General features: G+C 40.5%; 3 protein-coding genes across 5 annotated transcripts in view; 2 read left to right on the forward strand and 1 right to left on the reverse strand.

The window, feature by feature from the left end:
• ccdc85b (coiled-coil domain containing 85B) overlaps nt 1-1,853 on the forward strand; it is a 2,193-nt gene extending 340 nt beyond the window's left edge. Inside the window, exon 1 of the mRNA XM_079498056.1 lies at nt 1-1,853. This exon is cut by the window's left edge and continues 340 nt beyond it. Coding sequence (XP_079354182.1) covers nt 1-540 — 540 coding nt within the window. The 3' untranslated portion in view covers nt 541-1,853.
• A 1,253-nt stretch (nt 1,854-3,106) lies between these two features.
• fosl1a (FOS like 1, AP-1 transcription factor subunit a) lies at nt 3,107-7,073 on the reverse strand. Of its 2 annotated transcripts, none has more exons than XM_079501537.1 (4): nt 6,705-7,073; nt 5,938-6,198; nt 4,570-4,677; nt 3,107-4,452 (listed from the first exon to the last, which is right to left on the reverse strand). In XM_079501537.1, exons 1-4 carry the CDS (start codon nt 6,840-6,842, stop codon nt 3,892-3,894), a joined length of 1,068 nt encoding a protein of 355 aa, XP_079357663.1. In that variant the 5' UTR covers nt 6,843-7,073; the 3' UTR covers nt 3,107-3,891. The 2 variants fall into 2 exon arrangements, with proteins under 2 accessions (XP_079357663.1, XP_079357662.1); XM_079501536.1 differs by having other exon boundaries at nt 4,570-4,680.
• Nucleotides 7,074-10,935: 3,862 nt separating this feature from the next.
• On the forward strand, nt 10,936-21,236 carry yif1a (Yip1 interacting factor homolog A). 2 transcript variants are annotated; one of them, XM_079505726.1, is made up of 9 exons: nt 10,936-11,074; nt 12,274-12,324; nt 12,678-12,922; nt 14,844-14,948; nt 17,203-17,281; nt 17,395-17,452; nt 18,783-18,938; nt 19,930-20,023; nt 20,305-21,236. In XM_079505726.1, the coding sequence occupies exons 2-9, from the start codon at nt 12,294-12,296 to the stop codon at nt 20,461-20,463; spliced, it is 927 nt and encodes a 308-aa protein (XP_079361852.1). In that variant the 5' UTR covers nt 10,936-11,074; nt 12,274-12,293; the 3' UTR covers nt 20,464-21,236. The 2 variants fall into 2 exon arrangements, with proteins under 2 accessions (XP_079361852.1, XP_079361851.1); XM_079505725.1 differs by having other exon boundaries at nt 10,991-11,078.
• Nucleotides 21,237-21,468: the final 232 nt, after the last annotated feature.

Here is a 21,468-nt window from a genome sequence, read left to right on the forward strand (position 1 = left end):
GCTTGCTCCAAGGAGGAGCTGGTGAGTCGACTGCGTAAAGAGGAGTCGGATAAGATCTCGGCTCTCATCCAGCGAGGGCGTCTGATAAAAGAGGTAAATAAACAGCTGCAAGGACACCTCCTTGAAATCCGCGAACTGAAGGTCATCAATCAACGTTTGCAAGAAGAGAACACAGAGTTGCGTGACCTGTGCTGTTTTCTAGATGACGACAGGCTCAAAGTGAAGAAGCTCGCCAGGGAATGGCAGTTGTTTGGGCACCACGCAGCCAAAGTGATGCGTGAAGACCTGGGGGGTTATTTGAAGAAACTGGCCGACCTGGAACGAATGCAGGACGGACTGGTGAAGGAGAACTTGGACCTGAAGGAACTGTGCTTGGTCCTTGAGGAGGAGTGTGTCAGTAGAAGCGACTCCAGCCCCGGCGGATCGACTGAGCTCAACCTGCCATGTATGGTGGCCCGGGATCTGGGTGATGGAAGCTCCAGCACCGGCAGTGTTGGGAGTCCGGACCAACTCCACCTGGTGTGCTCTCCTGATGACTGATGACACGGCCACGTTTTGGTCCTAAACCAGGGCTGCTGTGTAGGCTAGTGATTTGATTAAATTGAAGATAAAGATTTGGGGGAGTGGTGACATGGAGGAATATGTCTTATAGGCTGCAAATATAAATCTGGATAAGCTGGTACAAAAGCATATTGGTCTTTAATGCTGGAAGAATTGTCTGCCACTGTCTGTCTGTAAGTCCAAGGAAATGGAATATTCCCTTGACTTCACAAAGATTCTTGACTATTTACTATTGACTTTTATCAGGGACTGTAGGCCACAGAGACATTTAAAAGGCAAATTGCCTGGTGACACTCTACATTTTGCATTGTTTTTTTCTTTTTTTGTTGTTTTTCTAACAAAATCCTGTTTGAGAAAATGATTTGTTATTTTCAGTATACCCTATTGAAAAAAAGAATGAAATTGGAGCAAAGAAGTAGGTCGCATATAATTTCATCTCATGCACTGGACTACAGCCTACAGGGAGTAGACGTGTTATATTGCACTGGACAAAGCTAACATGATTCTTTAAAATGTGGATCCTAAGATTCACTTCAATCCAGTTTTGAGCCATATTAGTCTACTGAATTCAAATAGCACTGAAATAGCTGAAAAGAAAAAACACTTTGATATTGCTTTTGTTAGCAACCCGGTAACTATGTATAATAGATTATGCATTCTCTTCCTCAGGTCAGGATTGGAGTGCCACGTGTGCATGATGATTATCACAGTCTGTGAAGGCATGTTGGCAGATCTCACTCTGAGGCCACTCAGGTTTATGGCAATGGTTGGTGTTTATGACAAAGAGCCATTCTATTTAGTTTAGGTCTTTGATACCGGTGGTCCTCACTCAGAGACGATCTGCACATGTCTAGTTCTACCAGACACTTTTGTATCAAACTGGAAACTCTTTGTATCAAACTGGAAGGTCTTTACATTATAATGGTTTATACTGTATATGTAGACCTGGAAGGCAAGCTGTTGAAGTCACTTGTTTCCTTTTTTGTCATTACATTGTTGTTGAAGTCACAATTAGCATGTCACAGCTAATACACAATTAGTTTAATTTGGTAATCGTCAGCAGTCCGATATAACTCATGCTTTGTGTTAATTCTGTAACATTACAGATATTCTCTTTTACATTTTACCTTGATTTATCAGTATTAGCTTACATTATTATCAAATGTGAATTTCAGTTTGAGTCGTATAGATAATGCACATGGATTGGGTAAGAATTGCTTTGATGTTGGCTGTTTTTGGTGGCTCTGCTGCATTGAAGAGCTTTAAATACAGTGGCTGTGACACTTTCCTGTCTTCTGACATTTCTTTTTATAGTTTATTAAGCCTCTCTGAGGTGAAAAATGGAAATCAAGCAAGTGCACCATCAAAAACATAAAATGCAGTAGACGACACACAAAGGAAGGAATTAGTGTTTTGTGTCACCTTGTGTCTGACTTTGTGTATACATTGTTGCATTTACTTGACACCCATTGAATGACTGATTTCTCTCCTTGTTTACTTCGACCTGTGTGTCCTAACATTGTGCAGTTGATTGATGCTTCTCTCTCCGTCAGACAGGCTGACTTAATGGGTGTTCATCAGTTTTATTTTTGGATTCCTGTTTGGAAAGCACAGGCATCTGGAGTGGACAGTAATGCTTTTACCCACTTAGTGACACACAGAAGTCCTTTGACTGAAGCAGACATTCTCTCGTCTCTCTGCTGAGGAGAGAGAGAGAAGAGAGACAGATCTATCCTCTTCCTCCCTATCTGACTTAAGTTTTATGATGAAATCCTAGGTACTATTAAGTAGAGCTTTCGTATGGAGCGATTGGTTTTGGATAGCTGGAGACAACAGAGAACAGTGTTCAGACATGAGGGACCTGAGGGTTGTGACCTAGTTACTAAACCTTCTCCATACATTATTCTGTTCATTGCCTAATACAGTCAATGCTTATTTTCTATCGAACGTACATCTTGATGACATCATCAAGATGTGATTCACCATGTTAATGATTTTTGTCAGACCTCCAGTTCTAGGAAACACAGAATGGGTGGATTTTTTTTTTTACAGCTCTAAGGTATATTAATGACATGACAAAATGTTGAAAATGAGTGGAATGCCCCTTTAACCTGCCACATTCTAATCACCTAAGAGCTACTTTAGTGGTAGAACCCTGTTAGAATCTTGACTTGTACATACACTTTAGCTAATCCAAAATCGGTTCCAGTAATTTAAAGCAGCACTATGTAACCTTTTCAATTAATACAATTAAATGTTGCCCAATAGTGTAATACAATATAACTTATACAATTCGGGTGGTTGTATTCTGTCCCTGTGCTGTTCTATTGAGACATTTCCATCTTGTCAATGGTCATGTTTCACCTCGAGACACAGGATCTGACACAGATTTTGACCCTGATGGTCAATTTATCCCATGAGCAACTCAATGGTAGAAATGTCAGCAATGTCAAAACAGTGCATAACTCATTTAGTTGTCTTTCACCTTAAAAGCTTTAAACATATTAGTGCAAACATAAAAAATTCTTAAGAACAATATTCCAAAAACTCTTTTTATTGGTAAATGCTGGTTGACTTGCAGCAACTCTAATTGCACACAGCTCTTCATGTTTGCATCTCCTTTATTCACTAGAAAATAGTACAGCTTAGACAAAAGTAAGGTCACAAACCGATTCATTAGACAAAGAAGAAACATATAATATAAAAAATATATTAAACTCTTAAAATAAATATTCCGTTACCGTTATCTATACTACTTTCTATGGTCCAGCCTTAGTGATTTAGATTCCGTACATAACATTAGTATATTTAAAAGATTAATTCAGTACAAACATGAGAACGTTTTATTTATATGTATTCTATCTTCTATTATAGTCTTCTATATTACACATTGTTTGAGCATGTTAATGTGTACCATAATGTAACAAAGTAACAGTTTTCCCCTTTCGTTAGTTTGGATTTTCACAATTGAATCCAAAGAGCTTATGTAATGGTCTAGGAAATATTTAACATGCACTGTCATAAATCAATACATATATTCATTCTTAATCTACCCATTACAAAATTACAAATATAGACTATGTATATTTTATTTTCATATATATTTGTATAAATTGATGGAAAATAGTGTAATGCTAAAATCTTGATAATGCCATTAATTTCATATATAAATACTTTATCAACATTCTATAAAAAATGAAATGTAGGAAGTGCACTTAGCTAGACGTTTGTCAACCCAATATGGATGTTAACAGTACAATCATCACTTTCATTATGGCGATGTTTGTTAAGACACTAAAGACAGTATTGAATGTTAGCATAAGCTGTCATTCACAGTGTGAGGATAGTAGGGGAATGTAAAGAGTGATCTGATTGGTCCCCGCTGCTGCTGCTACGCCGATGAGCGATACCACAGGGCTGGGGGTTCCGAGGCTGCAAGCTGGTGGAGGATGCTGGGGCAGCCATGGGCAGGAGAGAAGCAGTGGTGTCCAGAGAGCCAGATGGGTAAGTGAAGATCATACTGGCTGTGAATGGAGTGAGAGATGGAGTAGACATGAGGACCGGGGTGTGGAGGGCTTCAGATTCAGCTCCAACAGCAGCAGAGGCACTTGAGGTCACGGGTTTGACAGGGAGAGTAATTTTCGGTTTGGGCTTCTCTGGCTTTCTTTGAGATCTTTTCGAGGGCCCGGGTAGGTCGGCATCCCGTGGCTCCATCTTGACACCTCGCAGAGAGGGGAGCACAGAGCTATGGTCCGAGTCTGAATCGGATTCCTCAATCTTGCAGATGGGCCGGTGAGCTTCCAGGATCAGATGCAACTTGTCCTTCTGCTTCTCCAGTTCAGCAATTTCCTTCTGCAGAACAGACTTCTCACCTTCCAAATCGTCAGTTTCCTGGGCGAGGAAAAATGTGAACAATACAATAATCATTGTGAATTATTTCACAACTAATTCTTAATATCACGCAACCGTCAAGGTTAACATTACAACATCTGTGTGACATTAACTCACAGCTTGCAGTGTATCCGTTAGCTCACGACGACGATTACGGCATTTCGCTGCTGCCAACTTATTCCGTTCTCTCCTCACTCTGCGTCTGTCTAACTCTTCTGAGGACAACTGCTGGGAATGGAGAAATGGGAGTTTAGATGAAGACACAATGTAAAAAAAAAAAAACATACTGTATGTGCACAGTGAAATAACAGGGTTACATGAAAATTGCCATATTATGTGATGACAAGACACCGTTTTATAACCACGTTGCTTCAGGCCATCCTATACATTTCAAAGCCACTGCTGTGCAGAGAGAGAGACATGAAGTGACTAAACATGTCACGAGTGAAACACTACCCCCATGTGACTGCACTTAGTCATCACAGTTCAACAGCAATGGCGGCTCAGTGATCTTGAAATGTATGAGCCTTTGTACTGTTGTAACCCCTTGACTCTGATTACGTTCAACAAAAGTGTCCGGAACGCTTGATTCGGCCCAAGGTTTCCCGCCCTTCTAGGATGATGAGTCACACTCGGATCCAAGCTGTGACTCAGGTGTGAGTCATAGAAAGTGACTTGCCCTTATGAGTCACATGATATTTCATTTCCTGTACCATGAAATTACAACTCCAAAAGAGAGAGAGAGAGAGAAAGAGAGAGAGAGAAGGTATATAGATTCCATAGTTTCAGTGAAAGCAAAAGTGACATTTGTAAAATCCTATAAAAGGTGTTGACAAGCTGAAATTTAGAAGGCATCAGTATTGGTAATTTATACCAGGTTCAAGTTGAACAGTTTTGTGAGCTCTGTTATCTATATGTTTTGTTATACTTTCTGATACAAAATGTTTCTGTACTCGCAAAGGGGAAGGACTTTGTAAGCCAAAGTCCAAGCACATATGTCCACAAGTTCACTGTGTTCTCATGCTCCCAAAGTTAGTAAGGTCACATTTTGTCAATACTGTAATACTGTAAGTTTTGAGTGGTCATTTGAATGGCCATGCACATTCAGAGGAAATTGCGCAGCCATGTTAGACCATTACAGGATATTACACAGTATGACACATAGATGATCGTACGTGCCAGTCTCCACGGCGCTACCGGCTCACACCCAACCCGGTTCAATCCAATGATTCAATCCAATGATGAACTCTTTTCATATTTTGTGTTGTATGTAAAGTTCCCACTATGTAAAGTTCCCGTGCCACCTCATGGCTGTTCAAAAGGTCATCTCACAGAGTGTACAAATGGACCCTAAACCATTTGTAACTTAGAGAGAGTGTGCAAATGGAAGCAATGTAAGCCTTACTTACAGTCCAATGCTTCCATTTGTACACTGTCAGAGTAAAATAGATTTTACTATGTGTCATGTTATCACAATTCCCTTACATGCTCATCGTTCCTGCGTCTGGTTGACCCCACTGAATGTGAAGCCGCTCTTATGACGCCTGGCCGGAAGAGGTGTGCCTGCGAGTGCGAGGGGCCATGTATCAGAGGACGGGCCCCTGGAAGAGTTGGGTAATGCGGTCGAGGAGACTGCGAAGGGCCTGGAGGAGGAACCAATGGTTGCACCAACCACTGGAGGTCCTGGTTGGTTGTAATGGCGTTGAGACTTGGTACAAACTGACTGCTGCCTGCCATGGTAAATTTCTGTAAAACAGTTAAAAGTTGGTGTTGATTGTGGATAAATGAAGAGGGAAAAAAGCATCTAAAATGTACAGAAATGGTGATGCATAGAAGCATAGTGATATATCACCTTTACACAACTAGATATTAAAAGGCGATAATAATATCACCTTTATAAAAGGTAATATTATATCACCTTTATAAAGGTTATATCACCTTTACACAACTAGACATTGAAAGGTACTAATAATGTCACCTTTATAAAAGGTAATATTATATCACCATCACCTTTACACAACTAGATATTGAAAGGTACTAATAACATCACCTTTATTATATCACCATCACCTTTACACAACTAGATATTGAAAGGTGACATATCACCTTTATACAACTAGATATTGGTTGGGTCAAACTTTATTTTCTTGAAGCAATTTTAGTTTTTCAAGTTTTCTCAATAGGCTACATTGTATTTACAGCTATACTGATTTCAATCCTGTAACTATACATCGGTGTTGACAAAGACATACCTGTTCCTGTTGTGTGGTTTGGGTGCTGATGGTAGACATTAAGGATGCAGGATTAGATGATCCGGTGTGCGGTGACCCTGTCTCTCTGTTGGGGTACGGTGGGTTGCCTCTCCCTTGGTTTCCAAAGTTCCGATACATCTTTATGGTTCAATTAATGTTCCGGTGTAAGAAAATGTATCCAATGAATGTGTCCGGTAGCTACAATATTCAGGATAGTGTCTAAACCGCTTTCGATTCTCGTTAATAATTTCAAACGTGGGACAAACCCACCTTGCTGTTGTAATGTGGCAGAGTCCAAAGCCGTGCCTCTTCAAGGGGAATAAGGAAGAAGAAATGTCCAAACGTCTTCTAAAATAATTCCAAATCCTTCGCAAGTGACATTCAATTCACCTTACGGTGTTTAGTTATGTGTGTTGGAGTGGGCAGCTGGGAGTGATTTTAAGTTTATAAACTATTGGAATATAACTAGCGCTTGTCACGCCCCCCTGCAGTTACGGGAAATAGTGTTGTCTTTTATTTCGCACGAAACTTACCACGTGCGATGACGTATATGACCATATATGGTGAGAGTTTCCTCCAGAGAGTATCCCGGGATTCCTTTGACAGTAGGGGCAGAGGCAGTCTGCCTCTACTTTGTATGATGTGTGATTCCTGTTGATCTACTAAACTGTGGCTCTCAAAATAATATCATGACATTTTAAGACAATAATTTCAAAAGAACACTTCATTCATGTATATTTATCAGTAGGCTATCAGGCTATGTGATAAGATATAAGAGAAAATAGAAAAAACAGCACAGTAAATGTTAGTCATTATAACAATCATAACATGTTAGTGACTGAAGTTACAAAAAGTAGGCTATAAGTCAACGTTTTGTGGCTGTGTCTAATTGTGTTGAGGTTTGGCAGGCACTTTTACTACAAACAAACCACATCAATTGGTGCAAGCCTGTGGAGATGAGTCAGCCTATAGACAAATAATACCATTGAATAATTTCACCATCCTTTTCAACGATTCCTTTGTGCACCAGATCAATATAGTCCGAAATAAATGAGGGAACTTATGGCAGATAGTGAGTTGGATCTGTCACAACAGCTGCTGATCTTGCACTCCCAAAGGACACAGTTCCCGGCACAAAATGATTCGTCCTTGCTAGCCTGCTGACTGGTGCACCTCTGTGTCACATTACTCCTGATTCCTCCCTTGAGGATCAGAGACATATGGGTGTCAAATTGATTTCCAAGTAATTCAAACAGTATATAGAATTACAGGAATTGTACGTAGTACAGTGTATGTTTATATAGCCTATTTATATTTATTTACTTACTTATGTATTTCTTTATTTTTGAGGGGCGCTAGCCCCTCCTATATACAGGTTTAATGTTTGTGTTTAGGTCAATGTTTGACTGTTTTAAAAACACCATTGACAATGAAGAGAAATTAAGTTTGTTTTGACACTGTTTGTTTATTGTTTTACATCATCATTACATCACCTAACCATATACCAAACTCCCTCCTCGATGTTGTAAGATGATAAGAACGCCCCTCACTTCACACAGGTGTGATGTTTTATATATAAACATTATTTTTCTTTGTAAAAATAAGCCATATATGGACAGAGGAGATCATGTCATCTTCACTCACTGAATGCTGATGGAATTTCACTGCCATTGTTTAAACCACTTTGCTCTTATCAGCAATACCAGAAACATTAAATAGTTTAGGAATGCAGCACTCACAATGTCCCTGTTTCCATCCAAGTTATATTTGTTATTTCAAAAGTCATATGACATGAATGAAATGTGAGACTGAGCGGAGCCCAGGCATTACTGTGTAACCTATTACATTTCCAGCTACATTGTGTCAGATGTAAACCCTATCCTCCTAACCCTCAGCCATAATAAGTAAGGAAACACATCATGTAGGTTCTCCTATACCTCAGGCATGATTATTTCTCATCTGTGAATGTGGGGTAAAGGTGAATAGTCTACAGCTGTGAATAAGGACTGTGGAATGTAAAGATGACACACCCACTGTTGCTCTGATGGCATGTCACGGCATGTTGTCTGTCTTCGTCATTGCAGGCATCAGCTGGTTCTAAAGTGACAATTTAAGACCTTTTTAATACCTCTAAAATGAGTCTAATCTACAAACTATGCATAAAATATGGCCAACATTTTTTGGAAATATTACCTATAAGAAAGCAAAATTTGTTTTGGTGGGTCACAGCATGAAATGTGAGAATGGCTGTTTTAATAGATGCATTACATTTCTTAATGCATTTCCTGAAATGAAATAAGGGAAGATGGATAATTTGTTTTTCTCTATATTTCCCCTAAAAGTTACAATTATCCTGAGGAGGCCTTTTATAGGCTAATTTGTGGATTCCTTTACACTGTACTCACCCAAATTTCACCACATGCAAGCCACCCACACATCTCACCCACACACATCATACCCACACACATGCGCACAATCCCCCCCCCCCATCCCACCCACACACACACGCACGCACGCGCGCGCACACACACACACACACACACACACACACACACACACACACACACACACACTGGTCAGCCACACTACTACTGGAACTATAGTGGCAGGAATCCTGCTACTATACTTTCACAATGATTTTTTTTTTGCCATAGCTGGGTAGCTTGACAAAAAAATCACTACATTGTACACTCTAAGAGTTACAAATGACAGGGTTCCTACGCAAGTCTGGAAATTATGGAAAAGTATGGAAAATGTAAAATAATGTATGGAAAAATATTTATGTTTCCAGACTGCTGTTCTGTTTTCCTGCAGGCAGGCGACTTGGGGTTAGGCCCCTGGTCCGTCCCTGCCCGGTCGGTTGTGCTGTCACCTTAGGTGCCTGGGGTGTCCGTACTTCCAGGACGGCCAGGGGGTTCTCCATACATACATTCTGACACCAGTGGGCCTTTGCATGTGAAGGGAAATTTTCACACGGGGGAGAAATAACAAGGTGACCTCCACAACGTAACGCAGACTCACACCCAGACAGAGCCCCAGGAGTGTTTTTTAACTGTTTTATAGCCATTTGTACATACATTCTTGTTATTGTTTTTTGTGCCATTTTCATTTTGTTATTGTTTGTTGTTTCTGTGCAGTTCATATCATATCATATCATATCATATCCTCCGGATCCACCGCCATGATCCCAGCGGCACCTGCCCCTCTGGACCAGAAATCACACTGGCTGGGCCACCGCTCCCCGAACCCAGCCGAGGGGCCTTCGTTCCCCGACACCTGATGGGACGAGTGGCCCCCTCCCATACCTCCATCTGTCTTTACCCGCCCAGGGAGTCTCTTTTCCGTTTTTTAAGCTGGAATCACCGACCGGGCAGGGACCAGGAGCCTCCCACTGAGTCCCCTGCCCGGGGAAGAGTGCCGCTGTCCCTCTGACACTGAACTGTCCACGTTTTTTTCCACCGCAACTTGTAGCTTTTGAAATTCCAAATGTGTAGAAGCCCTGAAATGAGTTGGGAGATGACCTTATGAACAGTGTTTTCTTATCAACATCATTTGGCAGAAGAGGTTTGTGTGCATGGTACACAGGTTTCCTTGTGTGGCGCAAGGTTTGTGTGCAGTCTGTCCATAAAATCAAAGAGATTTTTACCATCTCCAATTCTCCATCCATTTGTCGCTTTTGTCATAATTTAGTTTTGTCATATGTTTTATTCAATCAATCACTCAATGTCATAATAGGTCCGACTCCTCAAATAGCCTAGTCGTCCTCCTCAGCCAATGCCATATTACTTGACAGATTTTAGTGAAGCATGTACCTCCAAAGTAGCCTGGCTCCAGCCCTGAATCGCTAGCCACCTCCAAAGAGTAACTGTTGTAGCAACCTTTTTCAAGAAACTTTAGCAACATTGTACTTTACTGTGCCGCTTATGCTGCTGATGCGTTTCCCTGACCTGGTATAATTTAAGTCAACAACATATGATAGGGATTTGTGTTTTATTGTTATTGTTATAATATAGATAACAAATATTATATTCTGTTATTGTTCCATTCCCTGTGTGTGTTGTGTTTGTGGAGGGTAGAGAGCTCATAAGATCCGGGGTCGGTTTGATGTTTCCCATCCTGTGTTTGTGAATAGGGCAGTGTGCTGTGTAAAGCTGACCCTGCGTCAGCCACAAGGGCAGCATCCCCCAGTGGATGGTGCGTCGTTTTCTGCCACGCAGGCACAGCCTAGACATCCAACCAGTGTGGATCTCGGGCAGCCAATCAGAATTGAACGGGCCCCGAACAACCAATCAGATCGAAGGGGCGGGGCCCACCACCAGCACAGTCGGATATCCACGTAGGAAGCTACTACTAGCAACGTTAGCTGATAGGTAGGTGAGTTTCAATGTTTATATCTGTGTAACACATTGTATTCTATCGACATGTTTATTCACGTTGCTCCAGTCATTTCCGTTCTATCCATTCTATTATTATTTGTATGAGCACCATCAAATCCACATTGTTAAGGTTAATAGCAGAAGGTGTGCACATTACTGCTAACCCACTGGGCTGTGTTACACTTGTGGTTGGCTTGCTAGCTGAAGTTGAACAATAGCATAACGATAACTTATTATCAAGTGATCAAACGTGTGATCGATATAACGTACATAACGATCCATTGATTGAAGTATTTATTAACAGTTTGGAGAATTACAGTACATTTCTCAAGCACAACTCAATACAAAAACTTAACTGGACGACACCATAAAGCATTACACACAACAAAAACACCTTGAAGACCTTAACAGGAGCCCTCGTACAAGGTTTCTTTGACTATGCATGCACCTCTTGGTACCACAGCACCTCAAAGGCCCTTAAAACAAGGCTCCAGACCTTCCAAAACAAACTGGTCAGACTCCTACTTGGCCTCACCCCTGCCCACTTTGACAGGCTGGAATGGCTTAGGGTCGACGACAGAGTACAGCATCTTGCAATGGGTCTGGACCACCAAGATACCCATGTACCTGTCTAAATACTTCCTTAATGTTAACAAAGTCCACACCCACAACACCAGAGGGAGTGCAACAAACCATGTACAACCCAGATTCGGCACAAACAAGGGACTAAATTATTTTCGCTCCTATGCCACCAAAATGTGGAACGCCAACAGTCATTAAGACATGTGAATCCCTTGACTCCTTCAAAACCGCCATCAAAGGGCACCTACGGACGGCTGCAATTCGAAACTGCCCCCCCCCCCCCTTTTTTCCCCTCACTGTATATGTCTCTTTTCCCTTTTTACCTCCTTTATGATGAATTCCTGTTCTGTTCTTAACTTCTTTGACTATATAGTAGTGTATCTGTACGTCTCTAAATGTTTTGATGAATTGAACATGGTGGACCCTCTTGTAAACAAGTGTAATGCTTAATTGGGTCGTCCACTCACAGTTAACAGTCTTTGTAGTTTGTATTGAGTTTGTGCTTGAAATGTACTGTAATTCTGCAAACTGTTAATACATATTTCATTCAATCAATCAATCAAAGGTAGGACATGTGCAATGCATTGACTGTTTCTCTTGTTTTGTTAAAGCTGACAGCAGTGCACGTACAATGGACCTGCCACATCATGGATATCGGGCAAGTAAGTATACAGAATAGTTTTGACAAAGTAGCTCCTGCATGCATGATTTGCCGCCACCACCACTAGGAAAGTTTAGTCACAGTTCATATTCAGTATTTTGTTTTGGAATTGTTCAATGCAAATTTGTGCAATGTATTTAAGTCTGCAGATCTGCATTTGGGAATTAATTTTGCATGCATTTTCCCTGCCAGATCTATTGGATTAACTAATGCATCGAATAAGATTGGTTGTCACTTAAACCAAATACCATCAGTTGTCTTGCACCCTGTTCCATAAATCACAGAAGAGTCATGTTGCCTAAACACAACATTCACTGCACCTCATTTAGTCTTTAATGTTCACTCCCTTCCTAGCAAAGCCAAGAGCTCGTGCGGCCCCACCAACAGCAGACCCCCTTCTGTTTGAAGACACCAGCTCCACAGCACCACCAATGAACAGCCAGGGCTTCTACACGCCTGCGTACAATATGGCTGGGCCTGCCGGTGCTCCCCAGGGAGATGCAGGGATGAACAACCTGTTTGCTGACCCTATGGCCAGTGCTGCAGTGATGTATGGCTCCTCTCTGGCCAACCAGGGAAAGGACATGGTAAACAAAGAGGTGAGTCCTGCAAAAAAGTACACACTATACTTTGCCATGTGACAAATAGCGAATATTGATCTGATCTGCTATTTGTTAAAATCGCTCATCAGTTCAGCCCTGCTAGTAGCTACACAGTTAGTCACTATACCACTTAAAGCTACAATCTAGGGCTTTCTTTAACAAATAAAACATGAATACAATATATCCAGCACATCTATAGATGTTGTAGGTGTCTCTATATTTTTCCATTGAGAAATGGAGGATAGGATAGGATGCCGACTGGTTGACGATGTCAATCAAGTTTTTTTTTAAGCATTGTGCACCGAATTAGACACTAAAGCATCTCCATCTTTATTTGAGTAGTTTGAACATCATCGCAATTACTAAGTTATTAATGAGTACTTATTGGGGGGAATAACTTACAAAATTACATTACGTTTAGTTTCACGATGTCATCTTTTGAAGGAATGTCAGAAGCACACATTCACTGGCACCCACAGATATCTCTTCTTGACTTGAAGAGTGATGACATCCTGTTTCATTTCCTCTCTGACCATACCACTAGTCTAAGAAATGCGGCGTGCATTGAGAGAGCAGAGGAGAAGAGAGTGGAAGGGCCATCGTCACTTCCAAAAGTGATTTATACTAAATTATGACACTACAAAACATCCAATGATGTTCACCTACTTCTGATATTAAATTCTGAAAAATTGAATGTTACATGGTCAGACTCAAGTTAATGTACTTTATGTTACTTGTTGTTGATCTAATGGCAGGTATTATGGTCTACTATTTCAAATCACAACTAGATATCAGTCAAAAACACCTCCTAAAACATAGTGTTTCTCGCTTTAAAGGACTTTGTTATTATCAAATAAAAAGCAAGTTACACTTTCTATCGTTTCAGGAAATATACTCATAATACTTTTGCATTCAGCTCAAATTCATTCTCACTAGCAGTCTCTCACTCATCCAGGGCCTCTCGTCATTGTATATTCCTTGAGCTGTATTGTAATATGACTCCTGCGTGTATTGCTGCACAGTCTAGAGATTTTCAGGGGAACTACTTGCCATCAGAATTACGTCAGCGCCGCAGTACCTGGAACTAAGTAGGTCAAGTTCCTGCAGCAATTCCGTGTTGTTTGCTCTTCCTACAGTAAATAAATGGGGATATGGTCCTTCACATTAGTTGTTTCTCTTCCACAGCCCCACATGCAGCTGACAACTGCCGTCTTCTAGTGTTGTTATAATTAGTCATCAGCTTATCCAACATTACAAAAATGAAACATTACCTAAGGACAAGAAGAACTAGAATGTTATGCACACAGGTGCATGGGCGTGGCCAGTGAAATGCCTGGAGTGCCTGGTGGTCTCCATTAGTTCATTCTGAGACTGGGATGAATGTGATTCAATTTGCCTTCAGAGTGGTGTGTTTGTATTACCCAGTACTTTACTTACCTACCTATTCTGACTAGGGATCATGGGACGATATGAAAATTACACGTCATGATTATTGTGGCAAAATTATTCCAATTTACGACATTATAGCGATAATCAAAATATGTTTAAAACTTAAAATTCCCTATGCCAACAACAAACCGATCTACAAGCTCACAACGGGTAGTAACAAATTGATTTGTGGAGTGAAGTAAGAGCCCCCTAATTCTGACCTTCTTAAATATTACCCCTGACAAAATCCAAACTGAATTAAAAAATAATATACAATAAAAACTAAAAAAGTGAAACTCGCAAACCAATAGAAATACAAAACTATAATAAAGTGTTACAATTACAATAGTCTGGTTGCAACCACACTAATAACATTGGCATGGACCACATGCTCCTTGTTAATGCAAGGACTCATGTAATGTCTTGCAAGTCTCCCAGTCCCTTCTCTCTGACCTCAGGTTCTAATTCTTGCTTTTGTTCTTCCTTTCAGATCAGCAGATTTATGTCTATAAACAAGCTGAAGCATTTCTTTGCTGTTGACTCCAAATATGTCATGAAGAAACTCATGCTGCTTATGTTCCCGTACACTCATCAGGTAAACAAGTGATTTGTTTTTTAATATGATGTGTCAAATCAATGTACTAGTGCATGCAGATTGTTGAATTATGATATACATATGTAGGAAAACGTTCTGCAATATCATATTTTGGACCAGTAGCCACTCAAAGAATATAATCATCCCTTTAATCACATCTTCAGTATGAGTACGAGTTTTATTTATAAACATGCTGGCGAGGGCTGACACTGGACATAAAAGCACTTTGTACTCGACTAATTCTCACTCTATACTTTGAGATGATAAGATATGCCAACACTGTATGACTAACATTTTGGGCCTTCATTCTGTTTGGCCTGCAGTACCTACATGTTAGAACTATATATCTATCTGAGACACCCCAGTATCATTTAGAACTGATTTATATAAGTGTCTTATTTTGGCGGGAGGTGCAGGATAGTGTGCTAGACTAGTACAACCAGACAGTGGCCTTGTGTTTAGAGTGTCCGCCCTGAAACTGGGAGGTCGGGGGTTCGATCCCTGGCCAGGGACCCAATTCCTTCCTGCTTGGCACTCAGCATCAATGGGTTGGATTGGGGGTCAAATCAACTAATGATTCCCGAGCGTGGCGCATGCTGCGGCTCACCGTGACTAATCGTACAACTTTACAGACCGAGAAGTACATTTTTTATTTCACCATTTATTTAAGGACATAATGACAGAATGCTGGAAACGCTTCAGCAAACTTTGTTGAAATCTTTTTATTTTTTAAGTATCATTGATTCAAGTCAGGTTGAAACCTTGTTTTATTACATTGCCTGCAACAATGTGTGGCAGGGCATTGTAAAACAATGGGTGCACAAACAAAATTACTTGAGAACAGATGGGAAGATTTTAATGAAACTATGAGGGTTTAATTAAAATCTTGACCTGTAGGTCAAGGGTCACAGACAGTCATGCTCAAAAACAAGAACTGATGGGTGAATTTTTATGAAACTTGGAGGGATTATCTGTAGGTTGCCTCAAAGAGATGGTTAAAGTTTGCATAAAAAATGCAAACAGATTTGATTAAACTAGGTGTCAGTAGCTGCACCTGAAGAGATAATGAAAGGGTCAAAGTGGCCAGTAAGATTTCTGGGAGAACCCAAGCCCAACTCGTAGACCTGTACAAGAACTGAACTGTTGCCCTCAGGTCGTCGACTGAGGGTGCCCACTACAAAGACTAACTGGTTCAAGCTGCTATTCAGCTGCTGAACAGCTCACTGCTACTATTGAATGTCATGAATTCTCTATCTCTAGTGCCCTGTTCTTAGATTTATGCCTCTTTTACACGGCGACCATCTCTAGATAAAACGGCAAAGTCCCGTTGCGTTCTCATTTTTTATTGACCCTTTACACGAGAACGCACACTTTATGAAAACGCTATAATATCGCTAGGTGGCGGTAACGGGCTGCCAAATAGACCAGTCACCCACGTTACGTACAAGAAGAAGAGCCAGCTCCCCCTTCACGCAACCCTATCAGGGTTTTGCTTCCAGAACACAATGTGGTTGTGGCCGTCGCTCGCTGCCTGCTTTCTATAACGCATCGAGGTGACAGACAGGCTGACAGACAGCCCATAGCATGCAGGCAGAGCGCGCCACGGGATGGTTATATATTTTATAATACATTAGGCTACATAAACGCTGCTGCCGCCTATCGCAAGGAATTTTATTTACATCATGGTTTTACATTCACCATCGCTGATGAGCAGCGCTTTGTAGGCGAGGAGGGAGGCTTGTTCAGGAACTCCATATGGCTCTGCATCAATGTAATAAATATGCGCTGTGAGCCAACATGAGCCATGATGTCATAAGTTTTGCGGATTCACCGTTTTGCCTGTTTATATGGAGACCATAGGAAACGGCGTTCTCAAAGATTTCCACTCTGGGAGGTGGTTTCACTTTGTTGCGTTTTCACCTCCTGAAAACACTGTTCTCGTCTAAACGGACACCAGCAAACGATACTTTATTTTGCCGTTTTCTGTGAACACCATTCTCGTGTAAAGACCACCTTAGTCTTCTACAATTAGTGTTTTGAATGTTGTTTGTTATGTGTATTTTTTTACTATTATCTGGCTGCAAACCAATTTCCCGCAAGGGACAAAGCTAACCTTGAACTTTTTAGTCTAAATGGTCAGTAGGGCACAATCGAGAGATGTATAACAAGAGATGTTGGTGTGGGCAGGGTTTGGACCACCAGGTGCATTTGTTTAATTGTATTAATGTGATTATTTCTATGCTCATTTTTCCAGGATTGGGAAGTTCGTTACCACAGAGACACTCCACTAACACCAAGACACGATGTGAATGCCCCTGATCTTTACATACCCAGTAAGTTAATCTGTGGCGTGCAGACTTTTTAAAAATCTCTTAACACAGTTAACTAAGTTTAACTTTATAGAGGAAGTGTTTCCTTCATCAGCAGCACTTTTATTATCTTTCAGCAATGGCTTTCATCACCTACATTCTGCTGGCGGGGATGGCTCTTGGCATTCAGAAAAGGTAAATGTTTTCCTGTTAAAAAATAATGTAGTGCACAAGGATGCTAACGCACACCAAAATCCTTTTTAGCACTGCCGGCCCACAGGAGAGAACTTCAAGAGGGAATCTTGGAAAAACCTTAAATATTTTATTTCTTTCATAAATAAAGAATCTTTCACTCAATAGGAACTGCTCCTGTCGCAAGTTGATGATGTCATATGTCCATGTGTGGTCAGTCCTATGGAATGTATGGAATGCTGCTAATATAAAACAACTTAGTACTTCATAAGGATAATATGAGCATCAAAGCAATATTTTAAATACTTTTTATTAGCACATACATTCCATATATTCCATAGGGCTGGACCACACATGACATCATCAACTTGCGACGGGAGCAGTTCCTATTGACTGAAAGATTCTCTTTTTATGAAAGAAATAAAATATTTAAGGTGTTTTTATTTTTACATTTTAGTTGTAGAGGGCAAGTAATGTTTTAAGGCATATTTGTCTCATTAGCCATGGATCCTTTTAACAAACCATAGTCCACTCAGTGTATTAACTTTTAAGTGTAAATACGATTCTTCTTTACTAAGTGAGAATTTTTCAATGACCGGTATTATTTAGTGATATGAATGATGATGATAATGATGTATGTACATACATTATGTACCGTATGTATTCTATGATGTAGACTGAAAGAAAAATACATTAGGCTAATTTTAGCTTGGAGTGACAAACAACACCTCACACAATGAAAATTATGTCAAAACAGCAACAACCTTTTGTGGAGGACCTTTGCCGACAATGTCGACAGTACCTCAGGAAAAATGAAAGGTTGCAGACGCTTAATAAAATTTGCAAACTCTCACTGGTTGGTGCTGTCAACAAGTCATAGACGGTATGAATGTTTAAAACTCAGAACGGTGTGAATCACGTAGTGTGAATCAATATAAAACAGTGGCCATGAATGAACATTCATACTGTCTACGATTTAGTTAAACTTAAACTGTTCAGTTTTTATATTGATATTTATTTAACCATGGTAATTCCACAGTGCATGAATAATACCTACATACTTATACATTTTTGGTATTTGTAAATGGTCCATGTGCAGAATATTCTTTTTTTGTTGGTTTCAGTTTGTTGGTTTCAGTGTGAGTTGATGCTGAGCCATTCAGGTTGAATGCCAAACAGCTGCAATGATGACGTTTGCTCAGTGGATAGCATCATTGTACTCAATTAATGTTTGAGAGTACGGTGTGCATGTTTGATTGCATATAAAATGTGTAAAAATTCATAACGGCTCCAGTAAATGGTTTGAATGAGGCAGTTCTGTGTTCCCTCCCAGGTTTAGTCCTGAGGTTCTTGGACTGTGTGCCAGCACTGCTCTGGTGTGGCTCATCATTGAGGTGTTGGCCATGTTGCTGAGTCTGTACCTGCTCACCGTACACACAGACCTGTCCACCTTCGACCTCATCGCATACAGTGGATACAAATATGTTGGGTAAGAGCTGCATCATAAAGTATCATGCCTAGGCTGTCATTCTGGTCATGTCAGCATCTTTGCCTTCAAAGCAGATACTTTGAACATGCTTTGTCAGAGACTAAATGTTTTTATAATCGTCATGGGCCCCCCCCTACCCCCTGCCGCAGCGGGGGGGAAAGGTTGTTGTTTTTCGTTTCACACTAAACCCAAGCGTTTAGGTTCTAAACACTTATTTGTAACACTTTTTAAACGTGTCGCAGTGTTTAGATTATAAACAGAAGAGCTGGAGCATGTTTAAATGCCATGATTGCACTGAGTCATCTGGTAGGCTATTCCTTGTCATTGTGGACAAGGACGTAGCCTAAGCACAGTAGTATGAATAACCCTACCTGGCAGGTGAAAACAAGATTAGCATTTGAATGCCTGATCTGCATGTGTACAAGAGGACAGGCAACTTGTTTGCTCCACATAACAATTGTTTCTGGAACTAGTCACAGTTATAGTTTACTTAAGATCGCAAGTGCAGAGCCTTCCCAACCAGTTTTGAGGTGCTGTTTTGGACCACGGTCAATCCACATTGCACTTCATCTTTCCTCTTCCTCTCCCTTGTTACTTGACTTCTGTCCAGGACGGCACACCATTAGCATAGGATTTACACTATGGATAACTACTTTATTAAACAGCAGATTCTAACATGTTATTTTTCCTATGGTAAAAACTTTATTGAATATTGGTATTTTTCAAGGTATTTTATCAATGTTAAAAATTCCAGTATTGTGACAACTGACAACCCTATTCAGCTGATTGTTTATCCAGATTTACCACAGGGTTTTGTGAGCATGAAATTGTTTTGCATCGCACAACACCTTTGGGTGATGTAGTGTAGTATAAATTAGGCTTCGCAAGGGAGAGTCCTCCCTAATTCCCAAAATGTCAGGTCCATCTTTATGCTTCTTCTTTCATAGTGTTGTGTGGTTTACTTTACTGTGTTCTTTTCTGTGTGTGGTAGGATGATCTTCACGGTGCTGTGTGGCTTACTGTTTGGTAGTGATGGTTACTACGTGGCCCTAGCCTGGTCCTCCTGTGCTCTAATGTTCTTTATTGTAAGTATTTGAGAAGAAAATCATCGTCTACTGCATTTTCTGTCTGGTGTTATATTATTCTTTATCAATTGTTTCTAAATCATTCAGGCATATTGTTAAACTGTACTAAAGAAACCGGCTTTAAATGTTTTATGTATACGTTGACTGCCACTCCCAACTCAAGTTTCCGATTTGTAGGTTTAAAAAGTGTGGTTAATCTTTTGTATTTGAAACTATTGGACAACTAGTTATGTATTTTATTATAACCCGCTAGTAAACAATATTACATTGATTGTCTCTAGGTTCGTTCTTTGAAGATGAAGATTCTCTCCTCTCTCTCGTCTGACTCCATGGGGGCCGGGGCAAGTGCCAAACCTCGATTGCGCCTTTATATCACCGTGGCCACCGCTGTCTTTCAGCCAATCATCATCTACTGGCTCACCTCTCACCTGGTCAGGTGACCGGGAAGTGTGTATTTACCGGCAGTCCATTTGAATTGGACCCACCTCCACCAAAACAAAATCTCTGTTGATGATGCTCACCTACACATGTGGTTGTTGAGTGCAACTGTTTCTATACCTGCCTTTCTGTTCCGGAGTCAGTCAGCTCAGTGCATACACAGTGAAGGATGAGCTGTCATTATTTTTGTTGAACTCATGTTGTGGAAGTGTTAAAGATGTTCACACCAGCACAGTGAATGAGATTTTGTTCAAGAATAGATGTCTCACGGCATGGCTCATGTGTGTAATTCAGAGAAATGCTTTTTTTGGCCACTTAACTTTAAGGACAAGGGCTTTCATTGTAAAAAGCATAGACTTGTTTGATTACAATTGTACTGGGTACTTGTTACAAAATGGATCTTTTTTATAATAACTTTAATGTTCATTAATCATCAACACACACACACACACATCCAGAGTAGACCTATACACATTCTGTCTTTGATGTTGGTACATTATTGCCTAATTTATACTTGATTGTACGACTCCAAACATAGCAGACTTAACAAGCACACAACGCGTCGCATTGTGGTTGCGATGCATTGTGAGCTTGTAGATGTAGATTGGCTATTTTGCCAGCCCCATTAAACAACTATACAGTATGTATAAATCAGGCTTACCTCCCAGTACACTTGTCAGTTTCATCTCTATTTATCTTCAGTTGACAGCATGACAGTTTTGTTTTCTCTTTTGTAGAAAAAATAAATATATTTAGCTTTGTGTATTTAAACTATATGCCTTTGCTTTTGTTGTGAAAACTGATTTCATTGGAATGTATTCTTGTTTTGCTTAACAAGAGCTCTCGCTAAAAAGCGTGCCGGCCCAGGGGTGGTCGAATCATGTCTTTATTTGGTCGTACTCGGGACACATGAACACAATTACAGGTGTAGCTTACTGCCTACTACAAATGAGCAAGTGTAGCCTTTCCTAAATATGCTGGATTTAGCCAAACCTATAGGCTACAAA

This window comes from Electrona antarctica (genome assembly GCF_951216825.1).
Source record: "Electrona antarctica genome assembly, chromosome: 1".
Taxonomy (NCBI): domain Eukaryota; kingdom Metazoa; phylum Chordata; class Actinopteri; order Myctophiformes; family Myctophidae; genus Electrona; species Electrona antarctica.

Bases quoted from the DNA above. Each gene is read 5' to 3' on its own strand.
- fosl1a (XM_079501536.1), bottom strand. From the start codon at position 6,842: ATGTATCGGAACTTTGGAAACCAAGGGAGAGGCAACCCACCGTACCCC. The intron at 6,199-6,704 runs GTATGTCTTTGT...ACTGTTTTACAG, and splicing joins AAACCACACAACAGGAACAG to AAATTTACCATGGCAGGCAG. The intron at 4,453-4,569 runs GTGAGTTAATGT...TTCCTCGCCCAG, and splicing joins TAACGGATACACTGCAAGCT to GAAACTGACGATTTGGAAGG.
- yif1a (XM_079505726.1), top strand. From the start codon at position 12,294: ATGGACCTGCCACATCATGGATATCGGGCAA. The intron at 12,325-12,677 runs GTAAGTATACAG...CTCCCTTCCTAG, and splicing joins ACATCATGGATATCGGGCAA to CAAAGCCAAGAGCTCGTGCG. The intron at 12,923-14,843 runs GTGAGTCCTGCA...TCTTCCTTTCAG, and splicing joins AGGACATGGTAAACAAAGAG to ATCAGCAGATTTATGTCTAT.